The sequence below is a fragment of the Tenebrio molitor genome, chromosome 4 (assembly GCF_963966145.1).
Source record: "Tenebrio molitor chromosome 4, icTenMoli1.1, whole genome shotgun sequence".
Lineage (NCBI taxonomy): Eukaryota > Metazoa > Arthropoda > Insecta > Coleoptera > Tenebrionidae > Tenebrio > Tenebrio molitor.
In genome coordinates, this window is record NC_091049.1 from 26,659,128 (window position 1) to 26,679,511 (window position 20,384).

The 20,384-nt window shown below is 37.4% G+C and overlaps 2 protein-coding genes across 7 annotated transcripts in view; one reads left to right on the plus strand and one right to left on the minus strand.

Annotated features, from left to right (window-relative positions):
• Positions 1 to 1,674: 1,674 nt before the first annotated feature.
• On the minus strand, positions 1,675 to 4,179 carry LOC138127778 (cytochrome P450 4C1-like). The gene is made up of 10 exons (XM_069043833.1): positions 3,837 to 4,179; positions 3,596 to 3,784; positions 3,355 to 3,540; positions 3,239 to 3,305; positions 3,066 to 3,192; positions 2,960 to 3,011; positions 2,729 to 2,910; positions 2,503 to 2,671; positions 2,121 to 2,300; positions 1,675 to 2,023 (listed from the first exon to the last, which is right to left on the minus strand). The coding sequence occupies exons 1-10, from the start codon at positions 4,024 to 4,026 to the stop codon at positions 1,845 to 1,847; spliced, it is 1,521 nt and encodes a 506-aa protein (XP_068899934.1). The 5' UTR covers positions 4,027 to 4,179; the 3' UTR covers positions 1,675 to 1,844.
• Positions 4,180 to 4,189: 10 nt separating this feature from the next.
• The window catches only part of LOC138127779 (cytochrome P450 4C1-like), a 32,186-nt gene continuing 15,991 nt past the window's right edge, over positions 4,190 to 20,384 (plus strand). For 2 of the 6 annotated variants that reach the window (XR_011158403.1, XR_011158404.1), the window contains exons 1-10: positions 4,190 to 5,961; positions 6,014 to 6,202; positions 6,258 to 6,443; positions 6,493 to 6,559; positions 6,606 to 6,732; positions 6,780 to 6,831; positions 6,880 to 7,055; positions 7,109 to 7,277; positions 7,449 to 7,628; positions 7,730 to 7,976. Coding sequence is in view for 2 of the 6 variants with exons in the window: in XM_069043834.1 (XP_068899935.1) it covers positions 5,808 to 5,961; positions 6,014 to 6,202; positions 6,258 to 6,443; positions 6,493 to 6,559; positions 6,606 to 6,732; positions 6,780 to 6,831; positions 6,880 to 7,055 (951 nt within the window). In the remaining 4 variants the exon portion in view is untranslated. Of the gene's footprint in view, positions 5,962 to 6,013; positions 6,203 to 6,257; positions 6,444 to 6,492; positions 6,560 to 6,605; positions 6,733 to 6,779; positions 6,832 to 6,879; positions 7,056 to 7,108; positions 7,278 to 7,448; positions 7,629 to 7,729; positions 7,977 to 9,986; positions 10,199 to 20,384 lie in introns of those variants that run through there. The other 4 variants (XM_069043834.1, XM_069043835.1, XR_011158405.1 and 1 more) reach the window with 3 other exon arrangements.

Genomic DNA, 20,384 nt, shown 5'->3' on the forward strand with positions numbered 1-20,384 from the left:
AAAAATGTTTTTGATTAGATCGTTCTGAGATCTGGAAGAGTTTTATTATTGTAACCACATAATTTGGTGTAATTTTTTGTGAATAATCTTAATATGATATCTGCTTATGGTAGTAGAGTTAATAACAACCCATATTCTTACTTAAAATTATGTTTGTAAATTTTACAATACATATTTACAATAAATATTAGTACTTTAAATTACTCTTTTATCAACGAAAGAACATTTGCATTTATTGTTTATGCAAACTACCAGACAATGACTCACCAAAAATAAAAATTAAATGATATTTTATTTAACTTTTTAGAATTTGCGTTTATAATATGTCTATAAAAGTCAGAAAGTAGGAGTCGTTAATGGCTTTGTAAAAGTACACTGTACTTTAAAGAAATTTTTATCAATATTTCAGTGAATTACACCAAAAAACTTCCAATATTAATGTTCAAACTCTACTTTTTAACATCTGTTGCAGATGTAGTTGCATCCGTTACCTTGAATTACCAATTAATACGAAATTCCCTAGAATTTGAATTTTTTTTTTATTTAAAAATTAAAACAAGGGTGCAAATTCTAAAAAATAACATAAAAAACTCGTTTTATAAGAGTATTGGCGCACTCGTCCCATAGAAAACTCCCCTACGGGTCGTTTTCTACACCTGGGACTCGTGCGCCAAATCAACCCTTATAAAACTCGTTCTTTAATATACTTACTATTAAAAAATAAACTAGCTAAAAATGAATAGGGAATTTTTCCATTTTCGAATTTTTTATAAATACAGGTTAAAATTTGTAATGAAATATGTTAGAAATATGTATCTATATCTACACATTAAAAGTAACGTTTCAAGTACTTGTAACGGTTTAAATTTATCTAGAGTTTAAGAATAGGTGGGAGGATTGAGGTAATTATTTTGCTTTTCAAAAAAAATTGTGGAATTCCTTATTCATTTTTGCCTAGTTTATAATAATTAATTAAACTGTACATTTTTTGTCTTGCCTGATAAGTTAAAAGACACATATTTTGCACCTAGAGTGTTTGTTGCTTCGTTATTTACATGAATATTAAAAGTGCTTCACCCAGTTGTCGACCTCGACTTCGTCTCGGTCTTCAATCTCTGAGCTTAGCACAAAATTACTTTCTACGCTGAATGATGTATATTATTTTAACTTCAAGCGGATCACAAAAAAAATCGGACAAGAACTCATTTATTTTCTTTTGCTGGAGTTACAGTAAAATGACAATTTTCAATCTTAGAGTTTTCAAATTTTAAGTTCTCTCTAATACTTGAAGAGTCCATGATATTAGTAAAGTCTACTAAAGTCTAAAGTTTACTTTTTAACGTTGAACGGCCATCTTGCTATTTTTGATTTTGACATAGGTCATCCATACACATGGGCGACTCGTGTTACACCACGGTGGCACCGGTTGGGTTATAATTTCGTTTTTTCGCTTTATTATATGCTCTTTTCAATAGGAATAATTTAATTATTAAATATTTCGTGTAATTATTGATAAATAATCGTGAGAAATGTTCCAAATTATTTTACATTTGACCCAGTCGAGCCACCTGTGGACATTTCACTTCTTTGGATTTGAAGTGTTTCAATTCCGGTTAGAAAAAGAAGTTAGTTCAACCGTTTCTGTAGAGGTTATAGAAATACACAAAGGCGCCATGAAGATAAAATAATTTAATTTGTGCACAAGATAAAACAACAGAGAAGAGTGTAACAAATTCAACAAATATAAACAAAACATAACTACCCCGACGTATTAAGCAGATCTTTTCTGTTTCTCTCTTTACATTTTTAATTGGCAAACCAATATCATAAGTCATAACAAAATGTTATAAACATTTCTTTTCTCTTTTTTTCAACTTCACTCTGCAACCTCCTTTCGGATATGCCACGATATTCACCCGGAAGTCTAATTCTTCGATCGATTTATATTTACTAGACTGGATCTCGTAATGTTTAAAGAATACCGCCAATGTGGTTTTCATCGACAACATGGCGTACTTGAAACCTAAAACGAAAGCTGTTCAGATTTCCGAGGGACAATCTAATCTGTATTAATTTTGAATCCACAAAAACCGTTTCTTTCCTTTTCTTTAATTACGTACCAATGCAATTTTTGGTGCCGCTACTAAAAGGAAGATAAGCATACGCAGGTCTACTTGCTTCGCTTTCTGCAAGAAACCTGTCGGGATCGAAGACTAGAGGATCTTTCCAAAGATCTGGTCTTCTGTGAAGGGACATCACTGGAATATACACTTCACTGTCTTTTGGGAGGACGTGCGAATCTGTACACATAATTCAGAAGGAACAATAAAAATACTTTACAAATGTTGAAAATAAGGAAATGGAAACTAGAACACTTTCTGAGAGTTGATTTTGCTAAACAATTTATAAAGCAACTATTGTTTAGTTATTAAAGCTCAAAAACATTTCAAGAAAGCTAAATTTCGGAGGAAACACCAATTTTCAAAATCTATATGTTTCTACCTAATTGTATGTCCTTGTCAACAGCTCTTTTGATGAACGGGACAGCAGGAAATAATCTCATGGTTTCTTTGATTACACGTTCTAAACAATACATCTTGTTGACATCTTCTACAGTGACATTTCTCTCGCTACTATCAAATATCGAGTCAAGTTCCTCTTGGATACTTTTCTGTGAGGAAAGAGAAACAACAATAAATCTTTTATAATTTTGCTAAAAAACACCGACCTGAATAGTCGGATGTAATCCCATCATACTTAAAAGTAAACCAACAGTAAGAGCAATCGTTTCAGTTGCAGCACATAGAATTGTGTGCATCTCATCCACGACATCCGATTCAGATAATTTTTCTGATTCAGATTCTAGATTGAGCAAGTTATTCAGAAACAATTTCTCCTTGCCACCGGAACCTAGAAAAAATTGTTCAGATTTCTCCCGCACAAGAAACAGAGTCCATACCACTGTAAGTGTTTTTGCAGAAAGCAGAGTCCATTTTCTTCATTTGAATTATCTAAAAATGCAAATTTATAATTAATGAACATGGTAAAGAGATCTTTGTATTTACTTGTCTAAGAAAACTGAAGTTTTCTCGATTGATGGTGGTAAGTTCTTTGCGCAAAGAGCTGTATTTCCAGATAAAATTTGGATGAAGCCATATATTACTGGCACGAATCATGACGATTTCGGCCATTCTGAAACAATGTTCTGTCAATCAGAAACTACTCATAAATCAATTACCTGCTGATGTTTGCAATGTATCGATCTTGGCCGGTGATTAAATTGGAGTCTACATCGAACAGTGTCTCTACATAAAATTCTTCAATAAAACGTGACACAAAATGTCAACAACTCACCACAAGCAGTGCCCAAAGAGCAACTGATAAATGCCTCCAGCACGTCAATATAGTTTCCGTCACATTTCTCTTCAAAATGTTGCATCAAGTGTCTGGCACGTTTGTCGAAAATATCGACGTACGCATTTAAAATATTTGTGTTGAAGCTTTTATTAATAATTCTCCTGCGTGTCCTCCATATGTCAGCTTTATAAAAGACAACAATTTTCGAAATTGGTGTCACAAACGATTGAATACTGACCTGGTGACGTCAATAGACCCGTTTGGAACAATTCTTCCATATGTTTGGTTCCTAATCGATTAAAACAAGTTTTGAGAATGACTTCAGCGTGAGTTGGTTGTGTTGTGAGAATGACCAGCTTGATGCCCATCCAGAGTTTGAAAATTGGTGGTTGGGAATTGATCAGGTTCGTCAAAATTTTGTAAGAGTCTGGATGAAGGTAAGATTGTTGGTGTTTGTTAGTGAGAGGAAGAACTACAACCTTTGTATCCTCCGACGAAGAGATAGGTGCTCCCTATGATGGGCCAAGCGAAAGGACCTTTGATTTTTGATCCATAATAGTAAAGCCATCGCCTACTCCAGTTGTATGTCAAGAAGAAAATTAACACCAGAGTGAATAAAATCAAACGTATGGGTATGGTGTGCTTTTCTTTGTGGTCTGGACTGGTCATTGCTTCAGAATACCTAGAGAACGACTGTCGAAAAGTTTTGATTGCATGTTCCTTTTATGTGTTATCAGGTGGCCTTAGAGCAAGCGATGGCTCATTTTACAATTATCAATTTCTTTACTACTCAATAAAATCTGACCAATGAAAATGCTCAATTTTTTAAAATTGGACCAATCAAATTGGAATTACGCGATAACTTTTCACAACAACAAATTATCGATAATTTTTTAATAATTTTTTACATGTCAGTTAAATCAGAGATTTTATACCATATATTTGAAGAAAACACATTATTATTAACAATATTATGTAAATATGAATTGATATCTTGATTATAATTTTATTATTATTTTGTTCCATTGCGTCAGCTGAGAGCGTGTACAAATACCTCATTATGCATTAATTTTCGAGTTATTTGAACAATACGAACGATAGGAAAAATGAGGGGTAGCTTGGTTACTATATTTAAAAAACGATAACGCGTTTTTTGACATTTCCTTGGATTTTTTTAATTGCCAGACTGGCCAGGTTTCGCCAAGGCTACACAGTTAATTTGCCTATCTTTTTCAAATTATATCAAATTTAAATATAAAATTAATGCAAAAAATGTAAAATGAATTAAAGAATACGTGCTTCGTATTTTTTTATCTATTTTTCATTGAAGCAAAAAACCGGGCGGTTAAAATTAATGTTGTCCATTGAACTTAAAATAGTTTGAAAATAAATTTAATGATTCAAAATTTCTGTGTAGATGATGTTTTTTGTCAAAACTTTTTCGTCGTTTGCTAAATGCCCTTGACCGTCATTCGAAAATATAAAATCTCAAGCCATTGAATGATCAAACAATTGACCATGTGTAAAAACTGACTGCCTCAATAAAATTCAATTTTTTTCGAATGTTTGTCCTTGAGACTTATTTATTGTCATCGCAAATGCAGGTACAATTGGAAATAGAGTTCTTTGAAAGTTAAATGGTAAAATAGGAATATGTTAAATTTATACGTGGAATCAAAATTCTCTTATTGCGTGCGGTTCCAGTTAAAACTTCGCAATCAATAGCATCACAATACATAACCTTGATGCGCATTCTTGTTCCATTGACTAATGCTTGCTGACAAGTTTCTAGCTGAAAATGAAGCAAATCGACCAAGTTACTCCTTTTTGCCATTTAGTTATGGTTCTAAAAATTGGATAGCATTGTTTTGTTGTGTTAGATGTGTCTGCCTTTGTAACCCTGAGTCAATTTTACGAGTCCATAATTACCAACACGTGAATTTCCTTTAAAGGTTGTTGCTTTTATCGCAAAACAAACATTGAAATGGTATTGACACTTACCACAACACATTTTGAATTGTCCTTTGAAGGTTTACATTTTTTTATTGATCAACAAAGATAATATTAAAAAATCTCCCTTCGACAAACCTTGTTTTTATACCAGTTTAATAAAAATAAATAAAAAGAGTAAGTAAGTACGAAAAAAGTTCTTGTTAAAGTTGTTTTTGAAGGACGAGACGGAAACTTCCAAATTTAGCTAATTCGATTTGCAAAATATTAATGACAAGGAGTTAGGGAGTTGAAAAAGATGACGAAGAGGCTGTAAAGTCTATAAGATTTTTTTAAATAAGGCGATAACTAGTAATCATTATAATTACCACGAAACTTATGATTACTTGATAAGTAAATAATAAAACGATAAACTTGTAAAACTGGAACATATTTAATTGGAATTCCAGTATTTTGCTTGTTGCTGAGTACAACGCCTGATACAAAAACGAAACGACATCATGTTGAATATAATTTTGTTCATTTTTGTGTTAATTTTTCTGGCAAAGTACTACTGGAATAGACGACGACTTTACTACCACGCATGGAAAATCGAAGGTCCTTTTGCGTGGCCCATCATAGGAAGCGCCTATCTCTTCATCAGAAGACACGAAGGTTGTAGTTGTTCTTTCACAAACAAATATCAAACAATTTTGTCTTCATCCAGACGTTTACAACACTGCGACCAAGCTGATTAATTCCCAACCACCAATTTTCAAACTCTGGATGGGCGCCAAGCTGGTCATCCTGACAACACAACCAACCCATGCAGAAGTCATTCTGAAAACTTGTTTTAATCGACTAGGAACCAAACAACTGCAAGAATTGATCCACGTGGATCTATTCACGGCACCAGGTCTGTATTGAGTCGTTTGTGACGCCAATTTCGAAAACTGTTGTCTTTTACAAAGTTGACATATGGAGAACACACAGAAAAATTATTAATAAAAGTTTCAACACAAAAATTCTAAATTCGTATGTTGACATTTTCGACAAACGTGCCAGACACTTGATGCGACAGTTTGAAGAGAAATGTGATGGAAACTATATTGATGTGCTGGAGGCATTGCTCAGATGCTCTTTAGATACTGCTTGTGGTGAGTTGGTGAAATTTTGATTAACATTTTATTGAAACATTTTCTGTAGAGGCACTGTTGGATGTGGACCCCAATTCAATCACCGGACAAGCTCGATACATTGCAAACACCAATCGGTAATAAATTGATGAGTTATTATTGATTGACTAAACATGTTTCCAGAATGACCAAAATCTCCGTCATTCGTGGCAGTAGCATATGGCTCCAATCGAATTTTATCTGGAGATACTCATCCTTGGACCAAGAGGTGACCAATCTTCGTCGTGAAGCGATGGATTTTATTAGACAAGTATGAAATACACTTCTCGTTTCTTTCCAATGATTGAACATTTTCAGATAATAGAAAAGAAAAAACTTGACACAGGCTTCTACAAAAACTGTTCCGAGGGTAGGGAATATATTTGTGCGCATAAGAAATTTAAACACTTTTTTCTAGACAACTTTGGCAAAGACAAATTATTGATAAATAATTTGATAAATTCGATTGAAGCAGGGGAACTAGATGAAAGCGGTGTCTTGGATGAGATCCATTCAATTCTTGCTGCTGGCGAGACCGCAGCGATTACAAATGCTCTGCTTTTATGTATGATGGGGTTGCATTCGAATATTCAGGTGGGTGTTCCGAACAAGATAAAAATGTTGCTATTGTTTATCTTTCCTCACAGAAAAATATCCAAAAGGAACTTGATTCTATTTTTGGTCACAGCGACAGAATTGTCACTTTACAAGATGTCAACAGGATGTATTATTTGGAACGTGTTGTCAAAGAAACGATGAGATTGTTTCCTCCTGCCCCGTTCCTTAGAAGATCTGTTGATGAAGACATAAAGTTAGGTAGGAATAGGTATTTTTGAGCTATAATAACTAAACAGGAGTGGTCTATAAAGTATTGATCGTGATGCAAAATTATTTGTCACAAATTGTCCCAGTTGACAACTTTCCTATTTTTCACAATTCGCAACTGTTGTAACGAATTTGGTTGTTAATACAAAATTGTGTCTATAGACTCGCACGTCCTTCCAAAAGGTAGCGAAGTGTTTATTCCATTGGTGTCGCTTCACAGAAGACCCGACCTTTGGAAAGATCCTCTAGTCTTCGATCCCGACAGGTTTCTTGCAGAAAATGAAGCAAGTAGATCTGACTATTCTTATCTTCCTTTTGGTTGTGGTAGGAGAAATTGCATAGGTATGTAATTAATGAAAATTAAAAACAAAAACAGTTTTTGCCGATTCAAAATTAGTAGAGATTAGATTGTTCTCGAGAAAACTTCACAGGTGTCTTTTTAGGTTTCAAGTACGCCATGTTGTCGATGAAAACCATGCTGGCAATATTTTTTAAGCATTACGAGGTCCAATCTACCGAATATAAATCGGTTGAAGATGTAGAGTTTTGGTTGAATATCGTGGCATACCCGAAAAGAGGCTGCAAAGTGAAGCTGCAAAAATTAGAAAAGAAAAATTCTTAAATTTTCAATTAGTGTTGTTGGAAGGTGTAGGGATTTTAAAATACGAAAGAAGAAGCAGGACAATTCTGGTAAAGTGAAATAATTATATTTACTTTATTTTTGTATTTGTTGTATTTTTTTTCTTTCGTTTTTATCTTATAAAAAAATTTCGTACTACTGCATATACGATTGTGTTTTATCAATTACTGTCCCTGACATATAAAACGTTAACTGACTAAATTGTTTATGCACGAAAGGTTATTTATTGGCAACGATATTTGTGAAGTTTTGTTGGTAGCATTGTGCTTATCAACAGAAAAAAATGTTTTGAATTAAATCGTTTTCAAATCTGGAAGGGTCTTATTACAGCAAAACCTCTATTTTCGGCCACCTCTAAAAAACGGTCACCTCTAATAACGGCCAGAACACATTATAAGGAACACCTGTACTAATGACCCTCCTAATAGCGGTCACCCCCATAGAACGGCCATGGTCACTCCGCCAAAGATATTATTGGATAATGACCTGCAATTTTACCTCTCATAAATTGTTTTGACAAAAGACACCTAAAATTCTTTAACCCTCGTTTTCTGTATTTAAATTTCACCCTGTTGTGTATTTAAAAAAAAACACAGGATTGTAATTTCACTGATTTTTAGTGTTGATAAAGTAATCATAAAAATAATTCATTCATTCACTCTCAATAGCGGCCACATCTCTATAGCAGTCATTTTTACAATACATTTTTGTGGCCGCTACTGAGAGGTTTTACTGTATTACAGTCAAATTTTTGGGTGTTAATATCAGCTGATGCTGTTATCTTGACATAAATGAAAGTAAGTTTGTTTTAGATTTAACAAAACAATATCGTGATTGTTGTACATTTACAAGTAAAGAGTCAGATTCGAGAATAGGCAAATCTTTTCATATTTATTTTAAAGTTAAAATCCATTCCATTGTAAGTACTTTAGATAATTTTTTATCAAGAAAGAAACATTTGCATTTGTTTTTTTATTCAAATTAGTAGATTATTAACAACAATGACCCACCAACTGTAGAAATGACCTGAGAGAACGACACCAATAACTATATATCGGGTGTTCATTTAAATTTCTCCTCAACGCCAATTGCGAGGATAAATTTAAATGAACACCCGATACTAGTGGCATGAATGATAAAAAAAAAGTTTTGTCAATTAGTGATCAGTTATAAATGTGTTACGTTTTGATGATTGCAAATAAAACTTCATTTAGCCAAAACTGCACCAAAAATCATTATTGTTATTTTGGTTTCGTTAGAACCACCAAATCATTTGAGAAATAAAATTTCTAAAAGTGAAGTGTGTTGAATGGTTTCATTTGAATAACTCTTCTTAATTTAACTAAATTATCAAGAGATTTTTCTTTGTATTTTTTTGTAAAAATATCATCCGAAGAGAACAGAGAAGAACATGCAGCACCCACAAACCTAATTCAAAAGGTTGTGGTTTTTTGATAAAAAAAAACAGATAATATCTTTCTGCAACCATTTATACGCTCAGCTGTGCGTTTTGTTTTTCTGTTTGTCATTATGCATTCACCTTGAATCTTCATTATCAGTATAAAACACCTTCGCTGTAGAAGGTGTCGGAAGTCTATTTTAAGCTCCAATTAATGTTTCCCTGTTTTAGGATATGTACGAGTATATCCTTCGCTCACTATCTTTCGCTCACGCATAATTGAAATTCGATTTTATGAAAAAGAATTTATACACAATCACTTTATTGACGTTACAGAACTTTGTTTATTTTGTGTTTTGTTTTATTTATTTTTATTTTATTTAAAATTTCGAATACAAAGTTACAGCCTCACTTTCTAAGCAGGTACCTCAGTTATCGAACAAAACGAAATACGGCACTCGAGAGTAAATCCGCTTTCGTTCACTTGATTTGCATTGTCCACTCAGCTGCGCTTCGAGTGAACGAAAACTTTACCTCCCTCTCTCCTATAACTATTTTACATTTAACAAATAGAGAAAACGCATTCTCGCCAAGGCGACCTTTTTCAAAATAATTTAAAAGAATTTTCTTATTCATTATTCGTTCGTTGCAACTCTCGTAGTCGGGGAGATTCCGCGAGTGTTCACCGTACTGAAGTAGCTGTGGCCCGGCGCAGAGCACAAAATGCAGCCATGCCGCTCTTAGAGAGAAATAAACTGAAGAGAACATGTTTTTGTGTTCTCCAAATACTTCACCCAGACCTTCTAGATTATCCTTCAAGCGGACGGCCCAGCTTGAATGGTACCCACACCTGTACCGTCAAAATATATTATCTTTTTCTTTCTCTTCGGAGTAAGTCAAAAACGAGTAAATCGAAAGTGCAGGTGTAGAAGAATTTTACAAATCTGACGGGTTGTTTTCTAAGACCATCCAGATCTGTTGGACGTTCAAATTCATCAAAAGCGCCTCTACATCTTTGGTAAAATGTGGTCTATTTTGAACAGGAATAGGGAGATAGCGTAAATGTAGAAGATGCTTTAAAGAAGAACAACGATAGTGTTAGTATAATGTTAATTGATTTTTGGTTATTACGTTATACGTGCGGGTCACGCTTGCCTGTTTTAATATAGATTTATGTAAATAGTAACTAAAGAAAACAAAATTAGTAACAGTACAATAAATTAAAACCACAATGAGTTCAACAAAAAAAGAAATAACGGGTGGGTATGGACAACAAATTGAGGAGCTTTCACGCAAAAGTGAACAAGTGTATGCCTTCAAAATTTACACAAGACGTAATAAATGTACAACCACATTTTTACAATAATTTTCTGAATGATTGTTTGATGTAAAATTTAAAAAAAAATCGGTTATTTGTATAATGCATTTTGCAATTTTTTGCTCCGCTACTTTAGGAAAAAAACAGGGTTTTCTAATGGACTTGTACACTTTTGCTTGGATTTTGTGGACTTGTTCAATTTTGCTTTGAATTAGGGCAGGGACTTGTTTTGTTTTGGTTAATTAAGTAAATATGGAAAAATACTTTTATTGAAAAGTAATAATTTATTATAAATTATAATTAAACATGAATGGCTGGATTCTCTTCAACCAAGCACTCGCACGCAGTAGTCGTCTGTTCGACTTCGTCGTTTGTTGCATTTGCCATGGAATTGTTGTTGGCTATAAGATTTTTATACCACTGTAGATCAGGATCTTCTTCCCAATCATCATTGAAATCAGCCTTCAACAGTGATTTTAAATTGTCAATTTTTTGAGGAGGCAATTTACGTCCCAGAGTCAACTCTTGCAATTTATAATTTGTTATGGAGCGTCCTCGCTTCGCCAAATTTTGGAACGTTTCACTCTCTGACTCAAATCTGTAGTGATTAAGCCCTCGAAACATAACTACTGACCGTCCTTTCTGAATTTGGTTTTGCAACACAATTTTTTTCAATCCACTGATTCCTGGAATTTTCTTATATACATTTTCCAGACCTTTCACATTATACAGTTTCCAGTCCCTACCTAAAACTTTAACTTCTCCCACTTCATTGTAAAGTTCGTGATAGTGTTCCTTTGTTTTAATAAATGGTTCTTTCTTCAGAATTTTTTCAACTCTGCCAAATGTTCTGTCCGCGGGCAAAAAACTATGCCCCCTCACCGGAAAAATAACTGTGATGGTCGTTATTTTACTTTTGGTATTTTGCAGCCAAAAGTGTAAGGCGTGAATTGTATGAGCATTCTTATTTTGCCCGCCACACCCATCACAAAAAAGTCTAATAGCCGTAATAGTTTGATCCGCATTTTCAAATTCGGTATTTAAAAAATTGAGAAGTCCTGATGCTACTTCAGTTGACCCCCGTCCAGCTTGTTCCTCAGTCCAGGAATAAAATTTTGAATTTTTTGAATCTTGGCCTACAATGCACAAAGTATAATAACTTATTTGTCGTAAATAAAATGCATCATTGATGGGGGTTTTAGGAAGTGGCTGAACTTGCTGCATATCAAAGCAATAGTTTTTTGTCTCCGGAATATTTTCTCGCATCAATGTGTAAAAGGTTTTAGCTTTCAAATTATGAATACGTTTTTCCATAATAAAGTTCTGTTTTTTTTTGTAATATCCTTTTCTCTTTTTATGCTATTCTCAAGTCTTTGACAGAGGCTGCAAATATCCGAAGCTGGCGATTTGAATCCTATATTAAACTCGTTTGAAAAAATTCAATGGAATGTTGAAAAAGATACTTTTTTAATAGGCTGATCTTGTGGGGCAGATTTGTATAATTTATATAGTTTTGCAATGAATAGATTGCTATTGAGGTAAATTCGCTTCGATTTATTTCTTCCATAATGACTTTCTTGTCCCCTTAACTCCTTTAAAAATGTTCGCACTTCAGATTTACTTTTGTGAAGTTTGTGGGACACTTGATCACCACCCAGATTTTCTCTGGGGATTCCGCCATGCTTTAAAATTTTTGAAACTCTTATTACTCGAGATTTTGACATATTTGTGATCGATAAAAAAAAACCTTGACAAACTCTTTTGTAACGAACGCCAAAAACACTGCAAAATTTGATATTTGTAAGATATTAATTTCCATACTTACTAAAAAATATTTACAATATATACAACAGAAATGCTGTGTTTTTTCGTGACAACTTCCTTCCGTATTCTTTTCCTGGCTGGGTTTGTTGCAATAATGTGATGACAAATTTGTTGATCTTGCAAAACCTTGTTGCCATCAGTGGTATATATTCTATTCCGGCAATGCTCAATTTCTGCAGGAGTTACGTTTGAACATTGGTACTGCTTGCCTTTATGTGAGCATTTTTTAATGCCATTAAATTTTGGAAGTTCATGCCTTTCGTTAAAAAATAGACAATTACAATTAATCAAGTTTTGCACAATGATGTGAAAGACGTACCTTACACGACGCTGAAGTTCTCTTTTAGTGGGTTTCTTTTGCCTCTTTCTGGACCCAGTGCTAACTGATACGTCACTTTGATACGGTTGGAAAACTTCATCACTCATTTTGGGTATGTCTGTGGACGTTCGGGCCATCCGTTTTCATAAGACCAATGGGAGGACGTTTTTGACAGTACCTGCGGCACTTGCGTGGTAGGTACCGGAAGGCGCCACCGGGCATTCCGTTTGGGTGATCGGTACTAGTTTTGCCGAGACAACCCGTGTGCTGCTCCTCCGAGTCTACCCCACGTTCCTTGGAAACCCGACCTTGATAGTGCAAGCCGTGCTGGAGTGTTCCCGGGCCGAGTGTCGTCGTCGTTTCCTTCGGTGGACGGATTTGGACGTGGTGCTCTGGACTCGCTAGGACCGAACACGCGGAAGCGGATCAGCCACGAGGTCATCGGCAGCTAGGAAGAAAAAAAACCCGAACAGACCGCCTTTTTCTGTCGTATCGTTCACTGTGTTGCCCACTTTTTTTCGGTCGGAGGTTATCCTCTTGTTTCAGGTTTGACGCCTGCAGCGGAGTCATTTTCATCACCGGGACTCCTCGAGGACAGTGCGCACTGGACCATCGCGGAGCTCTGCCGGGATTCATCGACCCCTGTGAGGTAAGTCCCCGTCTGAAGGGGTAACTTCCGACATCCTTTCGTGTGGCGGCGAACGACATCTTCTGGTGTGGCGAACGACACCCCCCCATTGGTCTTACGAGTGTGCCTCATTCTCTCTGTGTTTTTTTTTGTTGTTTTTTTTTGTTGTTTTTTTTTGTTCAAGGACTCACGTCTCCACAGGCCACCAGCCTTAATGTACCTTTAATTTAAGTTTCCATTTTCTTTTTTTTTCTTCCATTTCATTCTGTTTAGAATCATTTTTTTTTTGTTTCTCTTTTTTTAATAAAGGCTGAATGTTCTCCAGGGACACGTATAAATTTAATTGATCCCACCCCCCGAACCCCGACCTTCTCGGCTTGAGCTAGTCCGCGGTCGAAAGTGGCGTAACAAAATTAATTGGCGCCCAAACGTTTAGGGCCCGATCTTTATCTCTGTTGACATCGACGCAGTCACGCCTAATCGTCATTTTTGGGTTCTTTTGGGATTAATTTGGCGCCCAGTGTCGCTGGAGACCGATCAGACAGTTTGTTGGTGACTTGTGGACGTGTTGTTGACGTTCCGGTGGTTGATTTCGATTTTCGATCCGAATTTTGATTTCGAGTTTTTTTTTTATCATGGATGCTCACCGACTTGTTCGCGACGAGTTGCTTTATGAAATGAGAGTGCGTGGACTTTCTGACACGAAACCGTCAGCACTCTGCGGAGGAAGCTGTCAGGAAGATTAACCAAGTCAGTAAGCGAGATGCGTACCCCTTGCCATACGTGAACTCCATTTTAACTCGTCTTCATAACGCGCGCTACTTCTCTTCGATAGACGTCAAGAGCGCTTATTGGCAAATCCCACTTTCGGAAGCCAGTAAGGAAATTACAGCTTTTACGGTCCCCGGGAAAGGTTTATTCCAGTTCACCCGCATGCCCTTTGGATTACATAATGCACCGGCGACTTGGCAACGTTTCGTGGACACCGTGATTGGAGCAGACCTAGAGCCTCTCGTTTTTGTCTATTTGGACGACGTCATCGTCGCCACCCCTGATTTCCATCAACATCTGGACGTTTTGGAAAAAGTTTTAACTCGGTTAACAAATGCCGGCCTAACGATGAATCGCGAGAAATGCGAATTTCTTAAAGACGAACTGCGGTATTTGGGTCATATTGTTGATTCGAGGGGAGTGCGAACCGATCCGAGTAAGATCGAGTGTATGTTGAATTACCCTCGGCCCACGAGCGTGAAGGAGCTTCGACGTTTCGTTGGTTTAATTTCCTGGTATCGCAAATTCGTCCGAAATTTTTCAACGATTGTGTCCCCATTAACCCGGTTGACTCGGAAGAATCAACGCTTTTGTTGGAGTCCCGAGGCGGAACAAGCCTTCCTGGACATCAAGAATTGTCTTGTTACCGCCCCAATTTTGGCTTCACCCGATTTTTCGCTGCCTTTTGTTTTGCAATGTGATGCCTCACAAGTTGGTCTAGGTTATGTTTTAGCCCAAACATTTCCAGATGGAGAAAAAGTCATCGCGTATGCGAGTCGAGCGCTTTCGCCGCTTGAGTGTAAATATTCCGCGACGGAACTCGAGTGTTTAGCAGTTCTCTATGGGATCGAGAAATTTCGACCGTATCTCGAAGGAATTAAATTCACGGTGGTGACAGACCACTCGTCGTTGTTGTGGCTGCATAAGTTGCAGAACCCATCAGGTCGGTTAGCACGGTGGTCATTGCGGTTGCAGGGGTATTCGTTCGATATTGTACATCGGAAGGGTGCGTCCAATGTTGTCCCTGACGCGCTTTCGAGGGCCATCAGCGCAATCGACGTACCGAGGCAAGTCACCGACCAGTGGTATAACTCTTTGCGGGATCGGATCATGGATCGTCCTCATAAGTACCCTCGTTTTTGTGTTCGCGATTGGAAAATTTTCTATTTACCGAGATCTGGCGTACCTTCAGGACATCCCGATGAGGATTGGAAGCTCGTGATTCCTAAGGAGCTGCGACAAGCGGCGCTGCAAGAAAATCATGATGCGGCTACGGCCGGTCATTTTGGCTATTTCAAAACGCAAAAACGAGTGACATCGCTGTATTACTGGCCAAAGATGAACGCTGATATCGCGCGCTACATCAAGAAGTGTGACGTGTGCGCTTCCCAAAAGCCGGAACAGAGACCTCCGCACGGACGAATGGGACGTCGCGTAGTAACAAAGCCTTGGGAGTTAGTGTGTACGGATCTAATGGGACCTTTTCCGCTGTCTAAAAAAGGTCATCGGTTCATATTGGTGGTGGCAGATTGCTTCACCAAGTTCGTGTTTATCGTACCCCTAAGGTCAGCTACTAGTTCCGCTCTCCAGGAAAATGTGGAGCGTATTTTTCTAACCGTAGGCACGCCTGCGTTAATGATATGCGACAACGGAAAACAGTATGTCGGCAAAGCTTTTCGGAAACTCGTAGAGTCGTACGACTGTGAGATTACATTCAATCCGAATTATCATCCGCAAGCGAACCCCACAGAACGTATTAATAGGGTAGTCAAAACGGCAATTCGTTCGTATCTAGACAATCATTCGCATCGCGATTGGGATTTGAATCTCCACAAGATCGCTTTTGCTATTAATACGGCTGTGCATGAAGTCACAGGGTTTAGTACAGCGTATCTCACTTTTGGTCGAAAGTTATATGCGTCCGGAAAACTGCATAAGAGGCTTCAACCCATTTCGGTTGACGCCGAAATCTCTTTCGGATCTAGAGATGCGCTCAACGAGCATCTGCAAGACTTAGCCAACGTATGTGACCGTGTCAAGAAACGCTTGGATCAAGCTTACGTTACCAGCGCGAAGCGATACAATTTGCGGACTCGACCATTAACCCTGCGGGAAGGACAGGTCGTATGGAAAAAGAATTATGTACTCTCGAAAGGAGGAGAACACTTCGCGGCGGGACTAGCGCCAAAATTCGTGAAATGTATCGTCCGTCGGCAAATTACTCCGAACGTATACGAGTTAGAGGATTTCGTCTCTCGAAATAGCCTAGGATCGTGGCACGTTAAGGACCTCAAAGTAGCTAACGAGCCCGATCAGACCGCATAAACTGGATTTGACATTTTGTTTTCACTCCGATGGTATCTTCAGGCCACCATCGTTTTAGCAAGCTACGGCTATACAGTGCACCCTTTTTTTTGGTTTTTCTTCTTCTTGAGTAGTGCGAGGCTTCACGTCGTGCTACTCCTTTTTTTTTGGTAACGGGGAGGTGATACGGTTGGAAAACTTCATCACTCATTTTGGGTATGTCTGTGGACGTTCGGGCCATCCGTTTTCATAAGACCAATGGGAGGACGTTTTTGACAGTACCTGCGGCACTTGCGTGGTAGGTACCGGAAGGCGCCACCGGGCATTCCGTTTGGGTGATCGGTACTAGTTTTGCCGAGACAACCCGTGTGCTGCTCCTCCGAGTCTACCCCACGTTCCTTGGAAACCCGACCTTGATAGTGCAAGCCGTGCTGGAGTGTTCCCGGGCCGAGTGTCGTCGTCGTTTCCTTCGGTGGACGGATTTGGACGTGGTGCTCTGGACTCGCTAGGACCGAACACGCGGAAGCGGATCAACCACGAGGTCATCGGCAGCTAGGAAGAAAAAAAACCCGAACAGACCGCCTTTTTCTGTCGTATCGTTCACTGTGTTGCCCACTTTTTTTCGGTCGGAGGTTATCCTCTTGTTTCAGGTTTGACGCCTGCAGCGGAGTCATTTTCATCACCGGGACTCCTCGAGGACAGTGCGCACTGGACCATCGCGGAGCTCTGCCGGGATTCATCGACCCCTGTGAGGTAAGTCCCCGTCTGAAGGGGTAACTTCCGACATCCTTTCGTGTGGCGGCGAACGACATCTTCTGGTGTGGCGAACGACACCCCCCCATTGGTCTTACGAGTGTGCCTCATTCTCTCTGTGTTTTTTTTTGTTGTTTTTTTTGTTCAAGGACTCACGTCTCCACAGGCCACCAGCCTTAATGTACCTTTAATTTAAGTTTCCATTTTCTTTTTTTTCTTCCATTTCATTCTGTTTAGAATCATTTTTTTTGTTTCTCTTTTTTTAATAAAGGCTGAATGTTCTCCAGGGACACGTATAAATTTAATTGATCCCACCCCCCGAACCCCGACCTTCTCGGCTTGAGCTAGTCCGCGGTCGAAAGTGGCGTAACAACTTATATCCATAATATTAATAATTATTATTAACACAACAACACAAGAATATAAAACCATAAGTCATAACCTCACTAACCTCATAAACCTAATTTTGAGCGCGAAATTTCATGTGTTGCAGAAATGGGCGAAAAATTTCATGTGGTGGAATTGGTAAAGCAGTTCTTTCAGTATAACTTAGTGTCTCTGCTACATCATAGAGGGCAGCGCACGTATCAGAAAATAATTTATTCAAAAATGCATTTATAATGTTGTGGACTTGTTGCATTTTGCAAGATAAATCTATTCAACCACGTGTATAGGGAACGGGACTTGTTAAGTTTTGCTTGACACACCTTAGTTAAAAACACTGTATAATGACTTGTTCTCTTTTGCTCGAAAATCTGAATTTATGGCATCTTTCTGACATGGATTTATCAATTTTGCATGGAAATAATCTTAGTGTACTGTAGAGTTCACCAAGAAGTGTGAGATTCCGTTTCTAATTCAAATCGGACCAGGAGTGGACTTGTCTAGTTTTGCGTGAAAGCTCCTCATGTGGTGAAAATGTGGGGCGTGGCTTCATTCATGCTAATAGCGATGGTAGAGAGGTTTTGCTGCAAACGTTTGGGGTGCCGACCACTGCGGCCGCGTGAGAGGCGGTCCCGATTCAAACTCGGGAGGTTCGGGGTTCGAATCCATAGCCGGCCGTAGGTTTTTTTCAGAGGTTTTCCTCCATACACAGGAAGCCAATGCTCCTACACCCACGGAAGTCTTCTCTTAACCAGGGGTCTCTACAGAGGGTCGGACCGGGGTTATACAGGGTGTCTCAGCTAAGCTTACGAGCCTAATATCTCGGTTATTTTCCAACGGGTTTTTGTGAAATTTAAAATGCCGATATTTTAGACGATGAAGAGTAAAATCCCAATAACGCAATACCCCAAGTTTTAAAAAAAACCTAATTTTTACATACCTTTTAAAAATGTTGAATCACTTAAGGTTTATGTCAAAAAATTGATCGTTAATAAAAAATACCTTGAAAGACAGGAAAAAAGAAAAAAAACTGTGTTAAACGTGGCTACTTTATTATACTGGATGGTTTAATTCTTCCATAAAGGACTAAAACACGATCGGGATATTTTAGCAAGGTAATTTAGTTCACGTAGGTACGCTTCCTGTGTTTTCACTCTCTGAACCCTAAATTAAATTTTGTAAACCCTACATTTGGATAGTGTTCCACGAGAAAACGAACTGTGTCATTGAAGTTCTTAGGTACGACACTCTCCATAGGCAAAAATTGTTTCCTTTTTGAACAATATTGAAATTTCTGCCATTGTAGTCTATTTTTAGAGTATTTTCAATAAATTTACACAATTTATAGCCTCCATATTGTAACGGTCCAAATAGGTTCGATAAATTAAGAATTTTAATTTTAAAATAATTTCAACGAAATATTTTAAATACCGTTCATTTGCGACGGAAATGCTGGTCAGTTGTAAATTTTATTGAAGCCGTGTCGGCACCACATTCCTCAAGTGAAATCTGCCAACCTTTCTTTGAAAATGCAGGTACAAGTCCTGTCCGAACACAACACAAAGATAACAGTTTTTATGGGAAAAGAAACATTGCAAAATTTACTCGTTCAACAATTTGGGGAGTCCAGTTAAAATCAGGGGATAATTGAATTAATGAATTTGATGTTAGCAGGTTTCAAATTGAGAGAACAACAAAATAAATGTTCATTAGGTTATTTTACTTTTTTTAGCATTCTCAAATTTGTGGCATATTTGTAATAAAAGGGCGAGAATTGCAAATTAAAAAAACAGAGCGCTTTATCGTAGAAAATAACTAGAATCGTTTGCACTTTAGTTAGAAAATTAACAAAGCAAAGTAGAAAGGGATTCGGTAGAAAACACAGAGGACCGGGTATTATAACGGTAAAGCCAGGTAGTCGTAGAAATCAGACGTGTGAGTGAGAGAGAGAGGATGAAATTTACGAAGTAATTATTAATTAGAACGGTTTTGGGGAATCAAACCAATGTAGAACAATTTTTAGAAGTAGCAGATCAACGGAATTTAGTTGCATGCTATGACAATTACGTAACAGCGTTTCAAGCCCAATTTAGGTTTCAAAATAAAGTTAATTTGTTCTATTTTAATTCTGTTTGTTTCATGTTTATTATGTTTGTTTCAGTTTAATTCTGTTTGTTTCATTTTAATTCTGTTTAAATTCTTGGTGCTGATTCTTTATTACTGTATAGAGTCGGTAATTCAGTGTTCCTGTTTAATTCTATTTGTTCCATTTTTTAATTGTGTTTGTTTCTTGATGTTGAGGTTTATTATTGTATAGAGTCAGTAAGTTAGTGTTCTTTTTCAGAGTTCTAATTCAACAACAAATTATGTACATTCGGTCTGGTCCTAACAAAAGTCTAAATTTAAACATTTAAATCATGGGTGGAAAACGGAAACTGTAATTTCAAAAGTTCTAGAGATATCGAAAGGGTGTCGCGATCGGCGTAAAGTAGAACCGAGCTGATTGGTCACTTTGGTCAAGTAGGGGTTGCGAAAGTGGGGTGCGCCAGAAATGATAAAACCGATTGCGGGACGGGAAACTGGGCTTTTCTTGATTCACTCGGAGTTTGATCTCCAAAGTAGTTGGAGGTAGGTTCAGTACTTCCAGCAGCCATTTTGTGACCACGTTCTTTACAGTCACAAGGTAAATTATTTCTCTAATTCTTGTACATTATTTGTAGTCGCGATTTAATTAGTCAAACAGCGTTTAGTTCTTTAT

Coding starts and splice junctions, on each gene's coding strand:
- LOC138127778 (XM_069043833.1), bottom strand. CDS start 4,026: ATGACCAGTCCAGACCACAAAGAAAAGCACACCATACCCATACGTTTG. Junction 3,541..3,595: donor GGGTCTATTGACGTCACCAG/GTCAGTATTCAA, acceptor TCTTTTATAAAG/CTGACATATGGAGGACACGC. Junction 2,672..2,728: donor GATTACATCCGACTATTCAG/GTCGGTGTTTTT, acceptor CTTTCCTCACAG/AAAAGTATCCAAGAGGAACT.